This window comes from Pelodiscus sinensis, chromosome 2 (assembly GCF_052426305.1).
Source record: "Pelodiscus sinensis isolate ZL-2025 chromosome 2, ASM5242630v1, whole genome shotgun sequence".
Classification (NCBI taxonomy): domain Eukaryota; kingdom Metazoa; phylum Chordata; order Testudines; family Trionychidae; genus Pelodiscus; species Pelodiscus sinensis.
In genome coordinates, this window is record NC_143053.1 from 118,343,645 (window position 1) to 118,364,802 (window position 21,158).

Sequence of the window (21,158 nt, forward strand, 5' to 3'; positions counted from 1 at the left end):
GTAGTTAGCATAAAATTACCAACAAGAAATTTAAATAGAAAGCAGCTTTTATAATCAAAACACTTTAGTTTTTAAATTGTTTTCTTTATTATTCTGAACTGTTCCAACTTATATATTATTGATAAGCCTTATATGTACTGTCCTCCTTTTTATGGTCTTTCAAATAAAATCAGACTATTTTATGAGTCTATATTGAATAAACTTCTCGATACTGCAGGTACCCTTTAAAATGTTACTCGGCTGAAGTTTTAAAATAGTTTTCTTTGCTCCCTTAAAGCTCTGATGTGAAATTATATTAAAGAAAAAGTATAAAAGATCTTAAGATATTTTCCAATTAGTGATTTCGTTGAATAAAAATCTTAACCCTTTCCTGCACAGACAGACCAAAACTACTTTGTGGTAAGACCAACGGTTGTATTTCACTGTTTTGACTTCACATATGCTACTTCATATGGATCTGAGTGGTTCAAAGAGTTGTGAACTTTTTAAGCTGTTAGAAACAGTACATAAAACTTTAACTGACAATATTCTAAGACAAACGGCCTACCCTCATGCCAAGAAAACACACACACACACACACACACTCACTCAAACCAACTTGTTATTTATCACTGGGTTTTTCTTTTGTATTAGAGTTAATCTATTTCAGGTTTCTGAATTTCACTCAAATGGTTCTGTGTATGTTGCTTTAATGATTTTCTCTCAGTCTCCAAATCTATACTGAACAATATTTTGTTTCTGAAATGTCAGTAAATAGCAAGGACACCTTCAGTGATGCCTAAAATCTGTACTGTTAGAAAAATTCTACACCTTGAGAGAGTGTTATGACTAAAGTTCTCCTCAGAAGCTCCTAATGAAGTTTCCTAAGCTCCCATGCATTTTTAGACATCTAATAAGAACTAGAGCCTATGCTATCCACAGGACTTTGGCCATTTCCTACATATTGACAAAAAAGGAGCAAAGTGATGAGGATGTGTTGCTTGTGCTATCAGAATCTAGCCCTATGAAAGTACAGTATAGTTACCTTCACAGTGTAACACACAAAATTAATTCAAATTTGGCATGGAAGCAATATTTGGAGAAATCATTAAACAAAATTGCGACATTTTCTCTTGCCATTCCCAGAAGCAGAACTGCTCAACTTCATTTACAACTGTAAACACGGCGGTTCTTTTCAGTGTCTCTTGAAATTTCTCATTTATTATTAATCCACAGACAGAAAACTATTTGAATTTACAGCTCAGGTTTAAAAGTCCAAATCTTTGCTCAAATAACCAGTTATTTATGATTACCAAAAAACTGTAATTATTTTCAAATTAAAAGCTTCAATAGGATTCTCATCTCTTTCATAAATCTCATGACATAATTCTTTATGGGAAAAAAACACTGGGTAGGAATCAAACTCCTACATTTTAATACTACTTCTACTTCTGGTTTACTTTATGGCATCGGCTAATACATGTTCTCTCTTTCTCTAGGGTTTCAATTTGTGAAATGGGGAAAACAAAATGTATCCAATCCTGAGGATTTTAGGTGAGGGGCAGACACCAACTTGGTCAACTTAATGTATTCTCTACACACATGCACCTCATACATAATTTGCAAGATTATTGTATCTACTTGTTGATGAGGTATGATATGGAGCCATCATATGGTGCTATTACCATAGAAATGGAGGATAAAAATAACACCTTCAACATGTTAAGATGATTAGCTGAAATAACTTGCATTGGTTTCTCTTAGTTCAAGAACACTAAGTATTACTCAAAAACATACAATTGGGTTTCTTTGTGGCCTCAAAGCACCACAACAATCTGAACAACCTAAAACTAAATCTGGTAGCACATTGGTATTGGTATAATAGAAAAGTGATAATGCTGGTGACATTTCTGGGCAACATCATTTTATCATCTTGTACATCATTATGCTCTCTGTCGAGAATGAGTGGGTTTCCATTGTCTTTGTTGCTTTTGCACATACCCAGTTCTGTGCAGGCAAGAATATTATGACTACAGACATAGTTGATTTCACAGCAACCTTTACTAATACAGGAACCAACACAGTAAGGTTTTGTAGGACTAGCTCAGATGCCACTTGGCCTTTGAAGAATACAGGAAGTAGTTCAACATACACATGTTTTCCATCCATTTTGTAATGTTGATGTATTATTTGCTTTAACTGTCTGTGATGACATCCAAAGCTTTGCTTGCCATAATGCAGTCGTGAAATACTCCTCAAAAGTTTCCTTACATGGTAAAATTCTGGCCAGTGACCTGTCCTTTTGAATGGTTAAATTAAGGTGCAAATAAGTCAGATTTTTGTGAGTTTCCTTTTCTCTCTCACTCTAGTCATTGAGGACTGCTATCAACTTCCTTGCTATAGAATCTTCAGATTGCCCATCACAATCTTCCAAATGGGAAAGAGCTCTGAAGCAGTAAGATCACTTTATTAAACAGAGATTTTTTTCCCCCTTGTATACCAATTAGCTAGGTCTCAGTCACAGGTTAAGGCATGTAGAGCAGGAAGTACAGTTTAGACATCATGGCTACGTCTACACTGGCCCCTTTTCCGGAAGGGGCATGTTAATTTCACCTATCGTAGTAGGGAAATCCGCGGGGGATTTAAATATCCCCCGCGGCATTTAAATAAAAATGTCCGCCGCTTTTTTCCGGCTTTTAAAAAAGCCGGAAAAGAGCGTCTACACTGGCCCCGATCCTCCGGAAAAAGCACCCTTTTCCGGAGGCTCTTATTCCTACTTCAAAGAGGAATTTTGCAACTCAGTGTTCATTAAATGCCACTTTTAAAACATTTCCCATGGAGGCATAGGGCGTCCATCACCTGGTACTAATCATCTGGTACTTCTTGCACCCAACCTTTACATCCCTTCTGGAACTATCTTTCTGAAGTTTTCTCAGCGTTACTGTTGGCATACCCATCAAAGACTCCAATTACAGAAGTAGCTTCAAATTATTTCCGCCCATGCCTCAAAGTACTCAGTAGCCACTTTATCAAATGTGTAGAATTTGTTGACAGCAATCATTTGTATTTGGCATCTGTGAGGTATGTATGATTTCTCTGTTGTGTGCTTTTAGCTCATGGATTTTTTTTCAGCTTAAGCTTTCAACTGATGCCCTAATTCAGCTTTGTCCGTTTTTATTGTCCCATCACCATGGAAAAGAGTCATAAGTGACTGAGGATATGTCTATACTTAAAAGGCTACCGTGGCACAGCTGCATCGCATCACCTGCACTGCTGTAACACTTCAGTGTAACCAATCACCCCTTCTTCTCTTACTATAATTAACACGCTTGCCCAGAAAGTGGTAGCTAGAGTGCTGGAAGAATTATTCTGTCAACTTAATCCTGTGTCTCTAAGGGGGTAGATTCTCCCAACCTCAATGTAGACAGGAGTGCTCACATACATTTTCAGTGTAGACCAGCCATAGGAACAGTTGCAATTCAAACATCTCTCCCTCTTGCTAACAACTGGGCTCTCTGGGAGAAAAAATTTGGAACTCATGGCTGTTGTGTTTGTTTCTCCTTGTCAGACTTAAATTTAGTCTTCTTGACAGTATCAGTAAATATTTTTATGTCAAATTTCTAAACTGGGCTGGAGAAGCTTCATATCCCATCAGAATTAAATGAGACTATTATACAACTGATACCTATGTGCAATGCTGTAGATATGTTGATAAGCACCTCCAGAGGTTATTCAGGGTTAAATCAGTTTCTCATATTGTTGATGACATGGTCAGTATGAGCTTTAACATGCTTTTCATTCCTCTGCAGAACAGAAGCAAGGACTTTGAGTACAGGCAGTCCCCGACTTACGTGGATCCGACTTATGTCGGATCCCTAGATACGAACGAGGCTTTTCTTGCCGCGGCGGATCGCCCAGACGTGCTGCGGTCCCGCCGCCCGCGTCCTCCATGGAGAGAAAAGCCGCTCCGCATCTCCCTGGTCTGCTGGGGGGCCCCCCAGAAGACCAGGGAGACGCGGAGCAAAGCCGCGGCGAGAGAAGCTGCTCTGCGTCTCCCTGGTCTGCTGGGGGGCCCCCCCTGCAGACCAGGGAGACGCGGAGCAAAGCTGCGGAGAGAAAAGCTGCTCCACGTCTCCCTGGTCTGCTGGGGGGGGCTCCCCGGCAGATCAGGGAGACGCGGAGCAAAGCCGCGGAGGAACTCCCCCCCCCCCCAGCTGACCAGGGAGATGCAGAGCGGCTTTTCTCGCCTCGTGGAACGAGGTGTACAGCTAGTTCGGATTAGGAAGCCTAATCCAAACTAGCTAGTCCGTGCCGCGTGTAGCCGCGCGGCACGGGGTCCGAACTAGCTGGCATTTAAAAATGGCGCCGGCCGGCTTTATGCAAATGAAGCCCGGGAAATTCAAATCCCGGGCTTCATTTGCAACTCCGTATGACTACATTACTCCCCTAGTTCGAACTGGGGTGGTAGTGTAGACATACCCTTACATACAAATTCAACTTAAGAACAAACCTACAAGTCCCTATCTTGTATGTAACCCGGGGACTGCCTGTACTTTGTTGTCTCTACTTCTAGTGGGTCTCTTCTTTCTCTCACAGCTTTTGTATATTCATAATAAGACACTCTGTACTGTCATCTCTAACATCAGAACTGATCCATGCATAAGTGTTACTGAATTAAAAAGCTAATTTCTAGAATATTTCAAAAGTTAGTTCTGTGTGCATAGGTAATTAAAAATTAAAGCCTATCAGGCAGAGTAGATGCTGCATTATATGCACAAAAGCTTACAAAAGAAGAAACATTACATGAGGAACTCACACACTGTTTTATGTATCCACTATGCAGTACAAACTATGAGAATGCAATCTATTGATACTGTTGCCCAACCTTTAGCTTAAGACTGATCTGATCAGCACATTTCAACTGAGCTACAGAAGTGTATGATGATTACTCTGATAATTAAGAATATGTGATGTGAAACATTTCATGTTAGAAGACTGCAAAATATTCAGGAGATATTCAACACTTTTGTCACATGCTAAAGAGCTTCGTCATTTCTGGAAAAAAAAACCCAAAGCCCAAAATTTGCCCATGCAAAACCAATATCACATGAAGATGGCGACATTAATTTAAACAGTAAAAACTGTAGTCATAGTCATGTTGCAGTCTTCCCACCACTTTGCAAATACAACACTCATTCTGGGTACCATTGTCTCACCTGAAGTACAGGCTTATTGCACTACTTGATAGCTCCCAATAGTATCTCATCTAAATGCATTTAAATAAACGTACAAAGGATATGATATGTGTGTGCAGCAGGGGTACATTACATTTCAAAAATATGACTTTTTCAACCTTCATATTATTATAAGAACTTCAAATACCACAGATCAGCATCTCATATGAATTGATGATCTAGCAATGGAAGGCTTCCTGTTCCATTACCAGACAACGCCTTCATCATTATGGAAAATCACTATATATACACATGATCATAAATCGATTTTTTTTTTTTAAATATGACACAGTAAAAAGAGTGGGGGTCAGCTAATGAACGGGTCACTGCATTTTATCAATCTCAGTGGCTGCTGTTCACTGTTTCCAATGGGAGTTGCGGGAAGCAGCACAGGCCAAGGGACATGTTGGCTGCCACTTCTCACTACTGCTGTAGGCCAAAAACGGCAAATCACGGACACAGAGCTGCAGGACTCCATGCCTGTAGACGCTCCATGTAAACAAAACATCTCGACGTGCCAAAGCCTTACGCTGATGAGCTGGGACCAGGAGTTTTTAAAACAGCTGATATAGAGTCCACTTATGAACAGGTCATTGCAATTTTTTTACATTTTTTTTAAACTTTGGGGGGTTTGGCTTATGAACAAATGAGTTTATGATGGAGATATATACTATACTTCCTGTTCTAGGCACGTACTACACTTAGTGTCCTGCTATTAGAAAAGTAGAGAAATGGCCAGGCCCTTTGCAGCTTGTCTCTTTCTGCCAAATACACTGTAGTTTTATAAACTGGTGACTAGCAATTACACAAATCAAAAAATAGTTATAGTCTCTAGTTATAATGATTATATGACAGAATACTGTATGCATATCTGAGTAAGTGTATCTGTTTAAAAAGCTATCAATACTGTCATTTTGTATGATCACTGGTATAAGTTACATTCCTTTTGATGACATCTTGAAAAATATTTTCTGCTGTTCGGGGCACGATACAATAATGCTACAAAATTAATGGGCTGGATTTACTTACCACAAGACCAGAGGAGGAACAAATACAATTGTGATCCATGCCACTACAGTTATTTTGCATAGATTTGGCGCACACGTGCGCGTATGTGTCAGGGACAGAGAGAGACACACACAGACACACACAGAGTTCTTGGCGTCTGTCATTTTGAAATTCTGGGGTTAAATCTATCCTCATATCCAAATTCTTCAAAGTTACAAAATATATATGCCCATTCCAGAAAGACAACACTCTCCCTCTGGCTTTGTCTCTCATATCTTTAAGATTAATTTATTTCATCATTTCTTATGATTACCAAATATCTTGTCTTCTTAGATGAGGCTAAATGTAAGATCCGACATGGGACAGTTGGCTGATGATTTTGACAAGCAGGGCTGAAACTATGTACATTGCAATTTTTAGAAGTTGATCATTCACAGAACTACACTACAGTATAAAATAGCTCCTATTGTGAAGCGTTCAGTTTTTTTTAAAATAGCACCCTTACATATATGTTGCTAGGAAAGTTATTGAAACATTCATAACAAGCAAAGTGGGCCCATTTGAAGCACCAATCAATATATGTACAATTACTTATGTCATTCTACAAATCTCTATAAATTGAAAAGCTGTAAAGATACCTTAATCAGACATATTCTCCACTAGGTACTATACTTCTAGGCTGCGTCTAGACTAGCAAGATTTTGCACAAAAGTGGCTGCTTTTGCTCAAAATTTTGCCGCCTGTCTACACTTGCCACAAGTATTTGCACAAGAACACTGACTTTATACTGTACAAAATCAGTGGTTCTTGTGCAAATACTCGGATGCTCCCGCTCAGGAATAATCCCTCTTGCGCAAGTATTCTTGTGCAAGAGGACCAGTGTAGACAGCCAAGTTAATTTTTTGCGCAAGAAAGCCCAATGGCTAAAATGGCCATCAAAGCTTTCTTGCGCAAGAGAGCGTCTACACTGGAACGGATGCTTTTGTGCAAAAGCAAATCTTTTGCGCAAAGGCACATGCCAGTATAGACGCTCTCTTGCGGAAATACTTTCAACGGAAAAACACTTGCGCAATAATATCATGACAGTCTAGACGCAGCCCTACAGTTTCAAACTCAGATTGAGATACAAAATAATTCTATGAGTTTTGTCGAGATGAAGCCACTTAGGTTATTTGTATGCATAAGTCCATACCTCACTGAAAAGGCTTCCATTCACATAAGAAATCCAGAGTTTCCAGAAGTTGGGGAGCTGACTTACAACAAGTTTTGTCAACTTTTCAACAAATGCAACTTGTTGAGGAGCTTTGCAACGCCAAGCTGAGAGGAAAAGTGGAAAAAATAACTTTGAACTGAGAATAAAGACTATTTTAAACATGTGATCTAAAAGGCAAATACAAAAGGCAAATTCCATTCCCTTATATTCTCATCCTTGTCAAAGGAGTCTGGGAGAGATGCAAATTCAAGTTTCAGTCACCTATGATCTTGCTACTTGGGGCTTAATAGGACTTAGATTCCTAAGTCATGGACACATAAATGGTTCTCATGCTGCCCATCTAGTTACTGGAAAAGAAGAGGGAGCTTGGCTATGGACTGTGACGGCGCGTTGGGGGTCCTCTGTCTCCTGCACCCCGAAATGGCACAAACAGACTGCACCAGCCGGTGGAATAGAGGAAGTTTATTGCCTCTCCAGGATACAGCACAGCACAGATGTAATCTGGTCACAGAGCTGGGCTAGGATGCCTCAGGCCCCCTTGAGATGGGGGGAGACTGGGCCCCTAAACTCCAGCCCCTTTTCCTAGGCTGTCTCCTCCATGCTCCCAGACAGCAACTAACTCACACTCTTCCAGCCCTGCCCCACAGCCAGGGCAGCATTCCACCTTCCTTTGTTCCTCTCCATGGGGGGTGTCTGGTTCAACAGGTTTGGCATTACCTTTGCATAATGAGGTTTTCCCTGCTGGGTCTTGCTCCAGACAGCAGAGGTCACCACAGCCCAGCAAGTACCCCCACTACGTCACAAGGACATCCAGGTAAAACAAAGGCATGCAATCATATTTTCCCTGTTGGGTTTACTGCTTTACATAACCAGGCCTGGAGGTGTTAAGTAACAGGGAAACAAAGTAAGGATGCTAAAATGCGATTATCTGGCTAATCATCTAGTCAATACAATTTGTAGATAAGCGCTGCTCTGCAGAGCCGCAGTGGGGGTAGCTCCAGGAGCTGACTTGAGCGAGGAATGAGCAGACCTGGCTCATGCCAGCTTCAGAGTCACCTGCGTTGCGACTCTGCATTTTAATTGTAGTAAGTGCCGCTGGTAGAGCAATCAGCGCTAGCCAGCTCACTGAATCCAGCAGCCCCCATCCTCTGCAAACAGGGGCCGGTGTCAGAGTAGCCTCTGTTTGTGGTGGCCAGCTCTGATTGCTGTGACCTGGGGCTGGAGCAGCCTCTGTTTGCGGTGGCCAGGGCTGGCCGTGGGTAGGGGCTGCTCAGGCAGCAGTCCCTGTCGGTGGCCAGCCCTGGCCACCACAAATAGGAATTGCTTTGCGGCAACAGCCCCTTTCTATGAGGGGCCCAGCTTCCTGCTGGGACCCCTGTGGACAGGCGCTGCTTCCCTTATCTTTCCCTGCTGCCTCTAACAGAGGCAGCAGGAGCGGACAGGGGGCACCCCGGAGACAGTGCTGAGGGAAACTGGCTTTGAAGCCAGCTCGTCCCCCAACCTTGCTGCCTCTCAAGGGGAAGGGACCCCACAGAGAGCACAGGGACTGCTTGAGTGCCTGCTTGACCCGTTCTCCCTGTCGCACTTCTGACCCCACAGGGCTCTTCTGCTTTTGAAATGTACAAGTGCCCACAGTGGGAACTGAAAGTGCCGTTTCCCTGCTGTGCCTCTGTCTCCTTTGCCCCGCCGTGGACTTGGTGCTGGGGGGGGAACTGGCTTAAAGCTCGCCCCCTTTGATGACTCTCTCTTATAGAGGCAATATGGTAGGGGGAGCATTTGAATATCTAATAGTTGACTAGTCATTTACATGCATAAAAACAAAGGCAGCTGGGGTTCATATTACAGAGACCAAGATACTGATATAATAAAAATAGGCAAGTAGTTACTAAAGCATAGGACAAATCCTGAACTAAAAATGGAAAGAGACATTGTTGCTTTGCAACTTGGAAAAGAAGATTTGGATGTAATTTTTAGATCAGCAAAGGGAATATTCTTTAGTATAGTGTTTTTTGAGATTTTTATTCAGGATTTTATAAGGAGAGGAAAACTATTCAGTTTAGTGGGCTCCTTTTTTGAGTGATGGAAATCCAATCCTGTAATAAGCACAAGCCCTTTTTGCCTTGGCAATTTACCTTTAAAAAACGTCTATGTCATTATAGAGTAGTAGAGGCAGAATATGAAAATAACTTTCACATACATATATTATTCTGTTATGGACTGGTAGCTCATTTTCTGTCAACAGACTAGAACAATGAATACGATTACCCTGTATCAAATTTGAATACTTACGGAACACACAGTAAAATAAACCAGCTCTAGGGATTTGCTAGAAATAGATTTTTTTATTTTGTAAATAAAACAGATGCTTACTGTCATCACGACCTGACTGAAAGCTGCTGCCCCTTTTAAGTGAAGCAGTCTGACTGAGATGGCCAAGTGGAGAGGGACGCACATCACTGTCCAGGTCCAGCATGGGGCTATGTAACAATGAAATCCCTGAAAAACAGTGATACAGTTATTCATATATTTATTTTTATGGAACTCCAATTTCATTGTGCAGAGGAACTGTATCAGGTTCAAAATTATGTAACAAAATATATCTTCAATTTAAGAAAAAAATGGTTGCTGACCCCATGCAAGTACAGTTCTTCAAGAAGTGTGTCCCTATGGGTGCTCCAATCTAAGTGTACCATTGCCTGTGCCTCTGATCAGAGATTTCTCATAGCGGTGTGTATTCAGCCTGCACATATGTGCTAGTCAACCCTATGCCATTGTTATATAACACTGTGTGGTTGATGCACCCTCAATTCCTTCTTTACCAGAAAAGAGAACTCAAAGTAGAGGGGATGGAGGGCAAATAGTGGAGCATCCATATAGACAAATATCTCCAAGAACTATAGTTATTGTACAGGATGAGTAACCATTTCTTTTTCTTCAAGTAGTGCCCCTTTAGATACTTTACTCTAGGGATATATCTACGCTGCAAAGCTATTTCGGGATACCAGAGTATTCCGAAATAGCTATCCCATGTCTTCACAGCAAGCCTGTTATTTCAGGCTTGCTATTCCGATGTTTCTGTAAACTTCATTCTACGAGGAGTAAGGGATGTTATAGAATAGTGCTTTATTTCGAAATGACGAACTAAGTTAGCATAGAAAATAGCATTGAAATAAGAAACGCAATTTGCGTAGCTCAAATTGTGTATCTATTTCGAGTTACAGTGCCGTGTAGATGCACCCTAGGTGATTACCAAGCAGTTCCCCAATGAGGATGAGGAAGAGGGGAACTTTGTAGTCAAGTCCAGTGTGAAACAGCCAAACAGTATCAGATGCAGAGTTGTGAGTTATTGTATAGTGTTCTGCAAACATATGTATAAAAACCCAAAATAGCAGATTGACATTTTTCAGTAAAAAGCTTGTTTTTAGGACATGCCACACAAGTGGAAATGGAACTTGTAAAGAGAGTTCATATGTCCAAAAGTGCTTGAATATTACGAGACTCACTGCAAGGATTAATGTAGTTGGTTAAACACTCCAAAAATCTTTGATTAGAGAACTTTGATTTGATCTATCTGCGATAGAGACAAACAATTTGGGGGCCTTGTTGAAGGTTTAATCCAGATAGGTGGCCTGGCAATTCTGATTTGAAGGACTGCCTCTTGTTTATCTGGATGAGATTTAGAGTGGAACATTTGCAGATAAATAGGTTTGCTAACATGGAACTCAGGGGAGACTTTAGGTAAAAATTTGGGATGTGATCACAACATTACTTTGCCCTTAAAAATACTACAAAAGCCATCTGGACTCTATTTTCCCAACCTATCATGCTGATATGATGGCTATCATGAATATCATTTTCACGGATAAATGGAGGAGCAAGCAGGTATCAGTCAGTTCAAATGGTGGTCATGTAATGCATTAAGAACTAGACTCAGGCCCCAAACACAAGTAGGACACTTGACTAGGGGAAGGTTATTGTCAATTGGGTAGGTAAAATTGGAATAACCCTCTATTGGAGAATGGAAAGCCATGACGACTACCATGTGGACTTTAATAGAGCACAGTGATAGCCACAAGCTTTTTAGTATTAGGATGATTCAGTACATCTAATAGCAATGAGGTCACCAGTGAAATAAATTTGAAGTCATACCAACAGACAAATCTGGTCCATTTTTACGTGTATGTGTAGAGAGAAGCCGGTCTTCTGCCGTGTAATAATATTCTCTAACTCAATGTTTCTTAAACTTTTTAAGACCAAGGAACATCAAACAATTTTTGTTTAAATGAAGAAGACCAAGGATTTTTTGTTGAGCAAAGAAGAAAAAAAAAAGGTTGGGAACAGTTAGTGTGGGGGAAAAAAAGGTTGGGGGGAGTTATTAAGCAAATAAATAAACAAATAAACAAACATACAAATAAATAAACAAATAAAGGTTGCCTGCTCCTTTAAGGGTGGTCATTTTGAACTCTGTTATTCTCCACAGCATACCTCCGACTGCCTCACGGCACACCGGTATGCCATGGAACACAGTTTAAGAAACACTGCTGTAACTCTTATCAGCAGGATGTTTCCAACCCAATGAACCAATGACCAACTATGCTTTGAGACGAAGCACTCTGAGACTGGGATGAAGGATCTTTCTGCTTTCCTTTGAGAGAAGATGAGGAAAGGCCTGGAGAGTGATCAAGTTGCATCCGGAAAGGAAACCATATTTGTCTGTGTCAGTTTGGAACCATTAGGATGACTCTGGCTTGTCCTTTTTTATTTTGAGTAGAACTTGGTTATTAGAGGAGTTGGTACAAATGCATACAATAGACAGTGAAGGTGAAAAGCATTCCCTACAAATAGGGGACCCAGCTTATCCCAGTTTTGCTCCAGGGATAAGGTACATCTCTTATTTATTGCTGTGCTGAATAAGTCTGGGGGGGCGGGGATACTCTGTATATTCCAGCAGTGGGGTAACATGCTGGCTCCTCTTTTCCACTTGTGGTCTTGGAAGAAGTTCCTGGTAGGAGTATACATAGTCACATTCTAAAGCCCTAGAAGATAAGCAGCTGTGATTACAATCCAATTGCATACACAGGTGGATATACACAAATTCCAAAGCCGGATAGCCCTGGCAGAGAGGGAAGTGTGAATCTTGCTTTTGAATTGGAAGCAGTGGGCCTATTGTGTAACCAGAGCTGGGAAGACATGAAATAAGCCAGGGAACCAGAAGCCTTACATTAGTTGAAGGACAATTGGACTTGCAACTCCCTTTCTAGGTGGTATGTGTGGAGTGGATACAATGACTTGAACTATTCTTCCATGTAACCAATTCTGGCATGCTGAGTTACGTAAGTTCAGGAAACCTAGTGCCCTGGAAGCCTGAAGAAAGTTATCACAGATATTGGAGGATGGACGTGCACTTGACTCTCTTTAGAATCTTCCTGAGATAAATAAGCTTTTGCTGTAACTATGTCCAAGGTTACCCCCTCCACAGCAAACTGTATTCTTTGAGTGGGAATTAAGAGCAATTTCTCCTTGTTGGATCCACTACCAGGTGGATCAATGCTGTTGTGATGAATCCACGGGGGGGGGGGGGGGGGAGGAGGAAGGGTGTCAATTAGCAGATCTAGTGAAGACCCACTAAAACAACTGCCAAATGCATTCCTATCTCCTCCAGTGCTCCATTGGAATGAGAAGTTTAAGGTAAGTCAATAGGAAAGTTTATCCTGTCCATTCAGAGCAATGTGGACAAGGCAAATAGTCGACCAAAGGTACTTTGACTCCAGCTATGTTATTCATGTAGCTAGAGTTGCATAACTTAGGTCAACTTTAGTCTGTAGTATATACCTGCCCAGAGTCCTATGGAGGAAAAGAGACCGATTATTTGCTTAAGAGAACCAACAGATTGATGAGATTTCCCTTAAGTAAGCCAATCCTCTAAGAATGGCTAAACTAGGACTCCCTGCTTTCTCAGGTAAGATGCTGCTATTGATAGGCATTTTATAAAATACCCTTGGTGCCACTAATAGCACAAATGGCAGAACCCTAAATTGATAGTTGCAGTCGCCCACTTGAAATTTTAGATGTCTTCTGTGGGCAGGATGAATGGCTATACAGAAGTAAGCATCCTGAAGGTTGAAAGCGGCATACAAGTCCTGTGGCCGTAGGGAGGAAATCACAGAAGCTAGAATTACCATTTTTAACCTGAATTTGCTGAAGAAGTTGCTTTGATGTCTTCAAATCCAGAACTGGGTACCATTTCCCATTTTTCTTTGATATCAGAAATAGTGGGAGTGTAACCCCTTCCTTGAGAATTCTTCTACTGGTCCAAGAGATGGTCACTAGAGGTCTCTGATCAGGGATGAGGAAAGTGTGGAACAAAATGCTATATCCCACTTCTATCATCTCTGTAACCTAACAATCTGTAATTATTGTACTCTAAGCCACAAGAAAATGAAAAAGATGACCTCCAAATGGAATTGATATAACAACATGATCTATTAGAACTCACTCACAGCTCCCAACTGAGGAGTAAAGATTGCTGCCTTGAGGATGCTGTCAGTTGTGAAGATGATGCAGGGGAAGTCATGTTTCACTTGTCTGGAACATATGATGGTTTCTTAAAGGTTCGGAATGTCTTCACTAACGGTAAGACTTCCTAGGGTAAGTCTGAGGCTTAGCTAGTTTCCTTGTCAAAGCAGGAGTATCACCAGTTAATTCGAGTTAAGGGGTTTTTCTCGGAGTACTGCGTCTATTCTTGGCTAGTTAAATCAGGCTAGTCAATTTCCAAAATAGTGACCGGCTGCGACTATGCTAATCAAGTGTGGGATATTTAAATCTCGCGCTTCATTAGCCACTTCGGTCACCTTCATTTGCCTCCCTAGTTCAAACTAGGGGGCAAGTGTAGACGTACCCTAAGCGAATAAGTCATATTTCTCAAAAAGCAGGTCAAACCCCTCAAAACAGAGGCCCTGTATGGTAACTTGCGTATCTTAAGGTATCCTGGACTCATGTAGCCAGTAAGATGTTCTCATGGCAACAAATTTGTCATAGATTCAGAGGCAGTATCTGACACATCAAGGAGCTGTCTGTTTGGAAGTATATGCCACAAATTGCTAATCTGAAATAAAACATTTACCATCTTCTCCTGCTGTCCAGTGGGATTTTATCAGAAAATTTAGTGATGCAGTCATAATTTAACTAGTCTTATTTTTCCAGCATGGCTTGGTAGTTGGCTATTCTCATGTTATTTAGTTGGAATATATATGTTCAGTTAAAATGTGCTTTTAAATATAATTATAAAATTAAAACTACAGTATTTTCCCTAACAAACCACTTTTCAAGTACAGGAGACAGTGAAAGTTTCATGCTTTAACACACTGAAATAGATTTTCTGCCCTCAACATCCAGATACCTTGTAAATGTGAGGAATTTCTTGTAAATAGGTTGTTTCTAAAAATGTCAGTGCCTAATCAACTGCCAGAATTATTTAAGAAAAACAGACCATTTGCAAAGTTTTCTTTAGGCAAGTTCACTTAAAATCACTTTAAAAACCTGATACTATACAGATATTGAAAGCCGTAAAATTCTATAAAACCCAAAATTATTGATTTATTCACTAACAACAGAAGGTAGTGTAAGGAATATTCTCTTGTTCCACTAGAAACCATATCATTAGGCTGCAGTAGTATGAGGAAAAGAAAGTTTAACATGAACTAATTTCTTAATTGGTTGTCTGACATTATAGGCAAGTATAACACAGCAGCAGGGAACAGCAACAGCACATACACCTCCAGGACTAACATCTGGAGTACATTAGCAAAGCTGATCTTGCTCTGAACTGGCCAGAAGATAGCGCTTGAAGACTGCATACTAAACATAAATCTTGAAAAGTGGGAGTTAACTTACAAACAAATTTCCTCCCATATTCAATTCCTCTCTAGGAGCACAAATACTAGGGTAGCCATGGAATTATTTTAAGACCAAAGTAAAGAATGGAGATGTTCATATTCAGTAAATATTTAAAAACCCAAAAGAAATTATTGTGATTACAAGTTTACCCTCCCCCCCACATTCTACATTTTTTAACCAGAGATTCTTAGCAAGTTAGGTATGAATTTCCACAAATTAAGGGTGTCATATTGCAGGAACAGGTTATTTGCAGCATGCATAAACATTACTGACACACACTTTTTAAAAAATGTATCACATCTTTGATGGCACAGAAATATTTAATTCCAAAACACAGGATCTATGTAGATCATATTTGTTACTTTATATTTAATGAAAGAAATATGGAAAAATAAATATTTACATTTAAATTCACTACATTCTCCGCAAATACCCAACCACACTAACAGAAAGAAAATGTACATATAAAAAGGCTTTAATTACAACTGTAAAACCACAAAAGGATCAAATAAAGCAGAATTTGTAACAGGAGATTTTTATATTCATTACTCCATGATTTTTAAGTCACTTTAAAATATTTTCCTATACTCTTTGAATATAATATGCATTAAAATATGTGTTTTACATCACATATTTACTGTGATAAAATATGAATATTAGAATGGATATGTTTGACACTTGCACACACTTCATCTGTGCTCAGCATCTCTTAAAATCAGATCCTTGCATACAAAGCAATTGTATGTCTTATGAGGACATCTACTACACATATGCATAAACGTACTGTATAGTAAAGTAATTATGAATATATTCTTGTGTGCATGCTGCTATAATTACAACTAGAATTCTCTCTCTCAGCTATATACACATTAAATGTATACACACATTTACGTACAGTACACAATATGGTTTATGTACATATACTGTATATTCAGCATGCTACTATGTGTGACTGCACTGAAGATCTATAGGCAATATACTTAAAGTAGTTTTGCTGTAGTTTATAAACAGGTCAACCATTTAAACCCTTTAAACAATTAATTATATTCTAAAACTTATTTGTGAAACTAAGCAACAGCAAATGTATGTTCAGTAAAATTCTCTGTACCTTCACTTTATTTGTTTTTTTCCCCCCCTTTATAACAATGAGATTTTGTTTTGAGCCATTTTTAAATGTGGCCTTATTGCTGCATCAAATCTGTATCTGGCATATCCCGCAAGTAAAATTCAACTACAATTTTTCAAAAGGATTTCAGAAGGGCTATTGACTGAAGTTTGTTTCTATTGAGGAATATTATTTCTCCTTGGATTGAAAAAGCAACTTCTAATGAGACATCTGAAGAATTACAAATTTCCTTTAAAAGCTGAAGTGCCAGTCAATATTGAAACAGACTACTTTAGCTGTGGTGCGCATATGTGTGACATTTAAGAGGACTCTGCACATGTGTAACTAGGTGAATATAGTTACTGTATTTTCTCATCCTTTATGTCTCTTATAGTGAGCTTTCTCACAGGCCACAAGTGTGAGGGTATACTGATCTATAGCCTCCGGACTCTCTGAAGGGAGGCAGACTTCCTTACCACCCTTAAACACCTTTGAACATTTTTTCCTGTGCACAGCGGGCCCTTGTCCTGTCCTACAGCCCGACCACCCACTGTTGCTTGTTGACCAAACATGCAGTGCCTGGAGCCTGCACTGACACAACCAGGATAGGATTCCTTTCAAGCACGCTACATAGAAGAATTTCAATTTGTTGAGACAAGAAATTAAGAGAGTACTACAAATTCCCTTAAAATTACCCTGTATCAAGAGATAAATTACTGTTTTGTTTGCTTTCAATACTCTCTCATATATATTTAGAAGTATGACAGATTTCAGATGGTCAGTAAGTAAAACATTAAAAAAAATCCATTCAAACAAAACAGAAAAAAACCTAGCATTTACTAGATTAGTTCTCATGCATTACAACTATTGATATTTCTGAAAAATGTTTGAAAACAAATTGTGCTGGAAGGTTTTGCATTTAAGATAGGAATTCTTATACAGGAAGAAAAATAGAGATTTGGAATAACAAATAAGAACTTGACAAATATTTTTCACTTTTTGTAGTTGACAATACTGGAGCAAGCCAAACCAAAACCTGGCAATTAGGCTTGTTATTTGTAATTACATGATGGGCAATCTTGTATCTTAGTCCCAAGGACTCAAAATAATTGAATTCAAAACTCAGTACCTAGAGTTAGGCACTTACATAAAACTGACTGTTTTTACTGGTCTATTCTAGTGCATTCTTGACAGTCAGCTACTTTTATTTAGGCACCTCTATAAGGATATAGTAGACTAATTTTAGCAGTGGGGAAAATTTTGACAACTGAAGCCAATGGGACTTTTACCATTCATTTGAATGGGGCCAGGATTTCACCCCAGTTTGTAAATGTTGGCCTTGATTGAATTGTATTTTTTTTTTATTGTCACATCTTTACTGCAACATAGGTTTAACAATTTAAAAACAGACATACAATAAAAAAGTCCAATGTCAAGCTCAGTAGTGATTAATACTTTAATTTCTTAATTAATAACTCATTAAGAGTTTTGCTGGACATTCACTGTCAAAAGACTATTTCTGTGACTGACAGGGGATGTGGTTTAGACATGAAATGGCTCCCAGCTGCAAGAAGTTTTCTTCCAGATGTACAGTAAGTGAAGGCAATAGAAGAGAACCAGCTGCTAGGATAACAAATTGAAAAGGCCCTTTTGACACAAGTCTTGCTGGCTTGTCTGCTCTAACAAAGATAGATCATTCATCGCAAGGTGAATAGAATCCTAGTATGGTACAGAAGAAAGAGCAAAGTGATCTAAGCATCTGCCTCCTTACTTCACACTATGTACAGCTGCTGTTATTCTGGCATCAAAAGAAAACATATATCCTTAAGACAGTACCTACAGTTGAGCACCATACTAAAAATGCAGCCAAAATGATACCATTTTAGCATAAAAAAATTGGCTAAATGTGATACATTTTTCTGTTTCAAAACTGATGTGTTTACTTTGTTAAAAAAGTAACACAATGTACACAGGTTATACATACCAACACATGCCACATAATGCATCGGGCAATTCACACTTTAATGGTGTTAGGATTTACATAAGTCTATTTTAAAGGTTTGAAAAAGGATTATATCCTTGCTCTGACTCAGAACATCTTTCATGTGAAGCTATGATATTAGCTACAGTCACTTAAAATAACAACATTAAGTTCCTTCCTTGTTTTAGCTCACAGGATCACAAGACCCACATAGCCAAAAGCAAAGCTCCAGCAATAACTATCAGACACTTAGAAAATATTCTTACTCTCTAAAGTTTCTTTCCCACATATTCACTTTAGAAATCTCAATACTCACTTTATTTTGGCACTGCTCCTGAGCAAATTTTAAACTAAAGCTTATTTATTTGCATTTATTTGCCTGTCACTTTACTTCATTATGTCCCTTATATTTCCCGAACTACAAGTCTGACTACAAGAAGTCTACAAAAGTAATGAAAAACCAAAGGAATGTGCTAAAATGATAAATAAAAGGCCAAATACATTTAAATAAATATTGTTTTAGCTGTGGGGATAATGAAGGTGACTAAGCATCAGGTTGGAAAATATCTAGGCTCTTCCCAAATCACAGGAGGATCAATTCAGAGTATCAAGCCCTAAGTGAAACACTTAGTGCTGGTCTGCACATCCTAAACTCATAACTCCGGTCATCTGAAGAAGCGGCCTGTGCCCCTGAAAGCTCATGATACCATCTACATGTTTTGTTAGTCTATAAAGTGCTACCAGACCTTTTGTTGTTTTTTAAGTTTATCCTGTACAGACTAACTCAGCTATCCCCTGAAGCTTCTATATTCTTTACTGTTCAGGTACCTTTTGGTAGATATGCAAGCAGTATATACTTTGAGCAGACATTAACATTTCACAGTGCTTTTAACAAGGCAGGCTTTACATTCAAATAGCAATTAAAAGACTCCCACAATTCTATGTCTATGCTGGAAAATCTTCCTTGGGAAGGATGAGCCTATGGACTAAGTGACGGGAAAGATTTTGGCTCTAGCCACAATGAGTCTTTCGACAAATGGCTGGCCTAATGCAGTGCTGCAAGAGTATTTATTTAGATTTAGAAAAGGGCTCCATTCAATCTCTGGGCAATTATTCCATAAACATAAAATTTAAAAAACAACAACAAATATAAAGGATTTCTCATCCTACCTTGAAAGAGAAAGAGACAGACGAACAGAACAAGAACTTTTCACTAGCAAATATAATGAAGATAAGAAGTTCAAGTCTGTCAGAGGAACAAATGACTATACAAGCAGATAAAGAACTTGATGGGCAACTGGGATAAAATTTCCTAATGAACTGTTTCAAGCTGCGCTAGCATGCTCTACACTGTGCTGTGTCAGAATTCTAACACAGTCTAGTTACCAGTAACAATTATAGAATGCAACTTGTCCAACAGTGTCCAACTAAACAGATTTTTTCCTGATGAAGGTACTGTTATAAATCCACCATTCTCATTTGGAATACAAAAACAATATTTAAATATCTAATTAAACTACAGCATACAATAAAAAGTCAACTACATTAGCATCTTTACTGTCTTCTTTCTCCAGGTGCCTACTAGAGCCTTTGAGATTCTGTTAGTTGACAACTGGGTAGACTGTCAGGAGAACTCTACGGAAAGCTAAAATAATACATGCATGGTGGGGAAGTTTACTTAATCCTTGCGTATACTGCAGATTTGTCCTGATTACAGCCACCGGTTGTCTGGCTGGTGTAGCTGCTCTACTGAATTCCATAGTGCAGACAGGCAAATCCAGCATTTACACATAAAGAGTTCTTATAGCAATTGACACTGTCCACACTACAGATTTTTTTTCTGGTTCAGATATATTGGTTGTTGAGCAACAATAATTGAAATAGGGAAAATCCCCATTGTGGACAGACAGGTCTTAAACTGACATGTCAATCACCTCTCATGGATATGGGGCATTTAGCAAATAATAGTATTAAGCTATTTCCCCCACATTCCTCACAACCTCCCCTCCACCCTGCCCCCCGCCCCCACAAAATAAACCCTCAACCATCTTTGATGATCACCTTTAAAAATCCTGTTTGGGGATGTCAACGGGGGGCTAACCAAAGGCTTTCCTGGCAGGAAAAGCAAAGGCTTTGGTCTAATTTTGGATCTGTCACAGGAATTTAAGAGATGAATTAGACTTGTATTAAGGCAATAGAAAATTTTTCATGCGCAACAATCCAGAGCACTCCTCTTGTTTGAAACAGATACAGTTTAGCTTCAAAATGCTTGTGATACATCATACACACACTGTCTCCCTCCTACTGGCATTTGAGATATCTTTACTGAAGTTTTAACACCATCAGACCTGGTTAAATTTAAATATATGAATCAAATTTGTGTTGTATAATCAGTCAGTGGAAGAATAGTCTGGAATATCCAATGATTAATGTTGGTGTTCTTAAAGTGCAGTGGTAATCTTTAGCTTTGTATCCCCATGTTTATAATATGAAGAGCACCATCTGTTAGGATAAGTGCATGCTATGCCTGTTAAAAATTGAAACCTTGAGAAAGATCTTATACAGCATTCAAGAAAGTATCAACTTTGTGACTAGTGTCTGCTGCCAAATACTTGATATACAATTTAATTTTTCTTGGAAAGGAGGCTTTTAATAAAAAAAGGCAGTCTGAAAATCTGTTAGCAACTTCACTTGGGGAATGGTCTCTAAATACAGTATAAATATAAATAACTCCTTATTTTT

General features: G+C 39.2%; 1 protein-coding gene across 4 annotated transcripts in view; it reads right to left on the minus strand.

The window, feature by feature from the left end:
- The window catches only part of EXOC2 (exocyst complex component 2), a 191,467-nt gene that overhangs the window by 93,243 nt on the left and 77,066 nt on the right, over positions 1-21,158 (minus strand). For all 4 annotated transcript variants that reach the window (XM_075921345.2, XM_075921343.2, XM_075921344.2 and 1 more), the window contains 2 exons: positions 9,805-9,930; positions 7,414-7,538 (listed from right to left, as the gene is read on the minus strand). In XM_075921345.2, the coding sequence (XP_075777460.2) occupies positions 7,414-7,538; positions 9,805-9,930 (251 nt within the window). The remainder of the gene's footprint in view (positions 1-7,413; positions 7,539-9,804; positions 9,931-21,158) is intronic.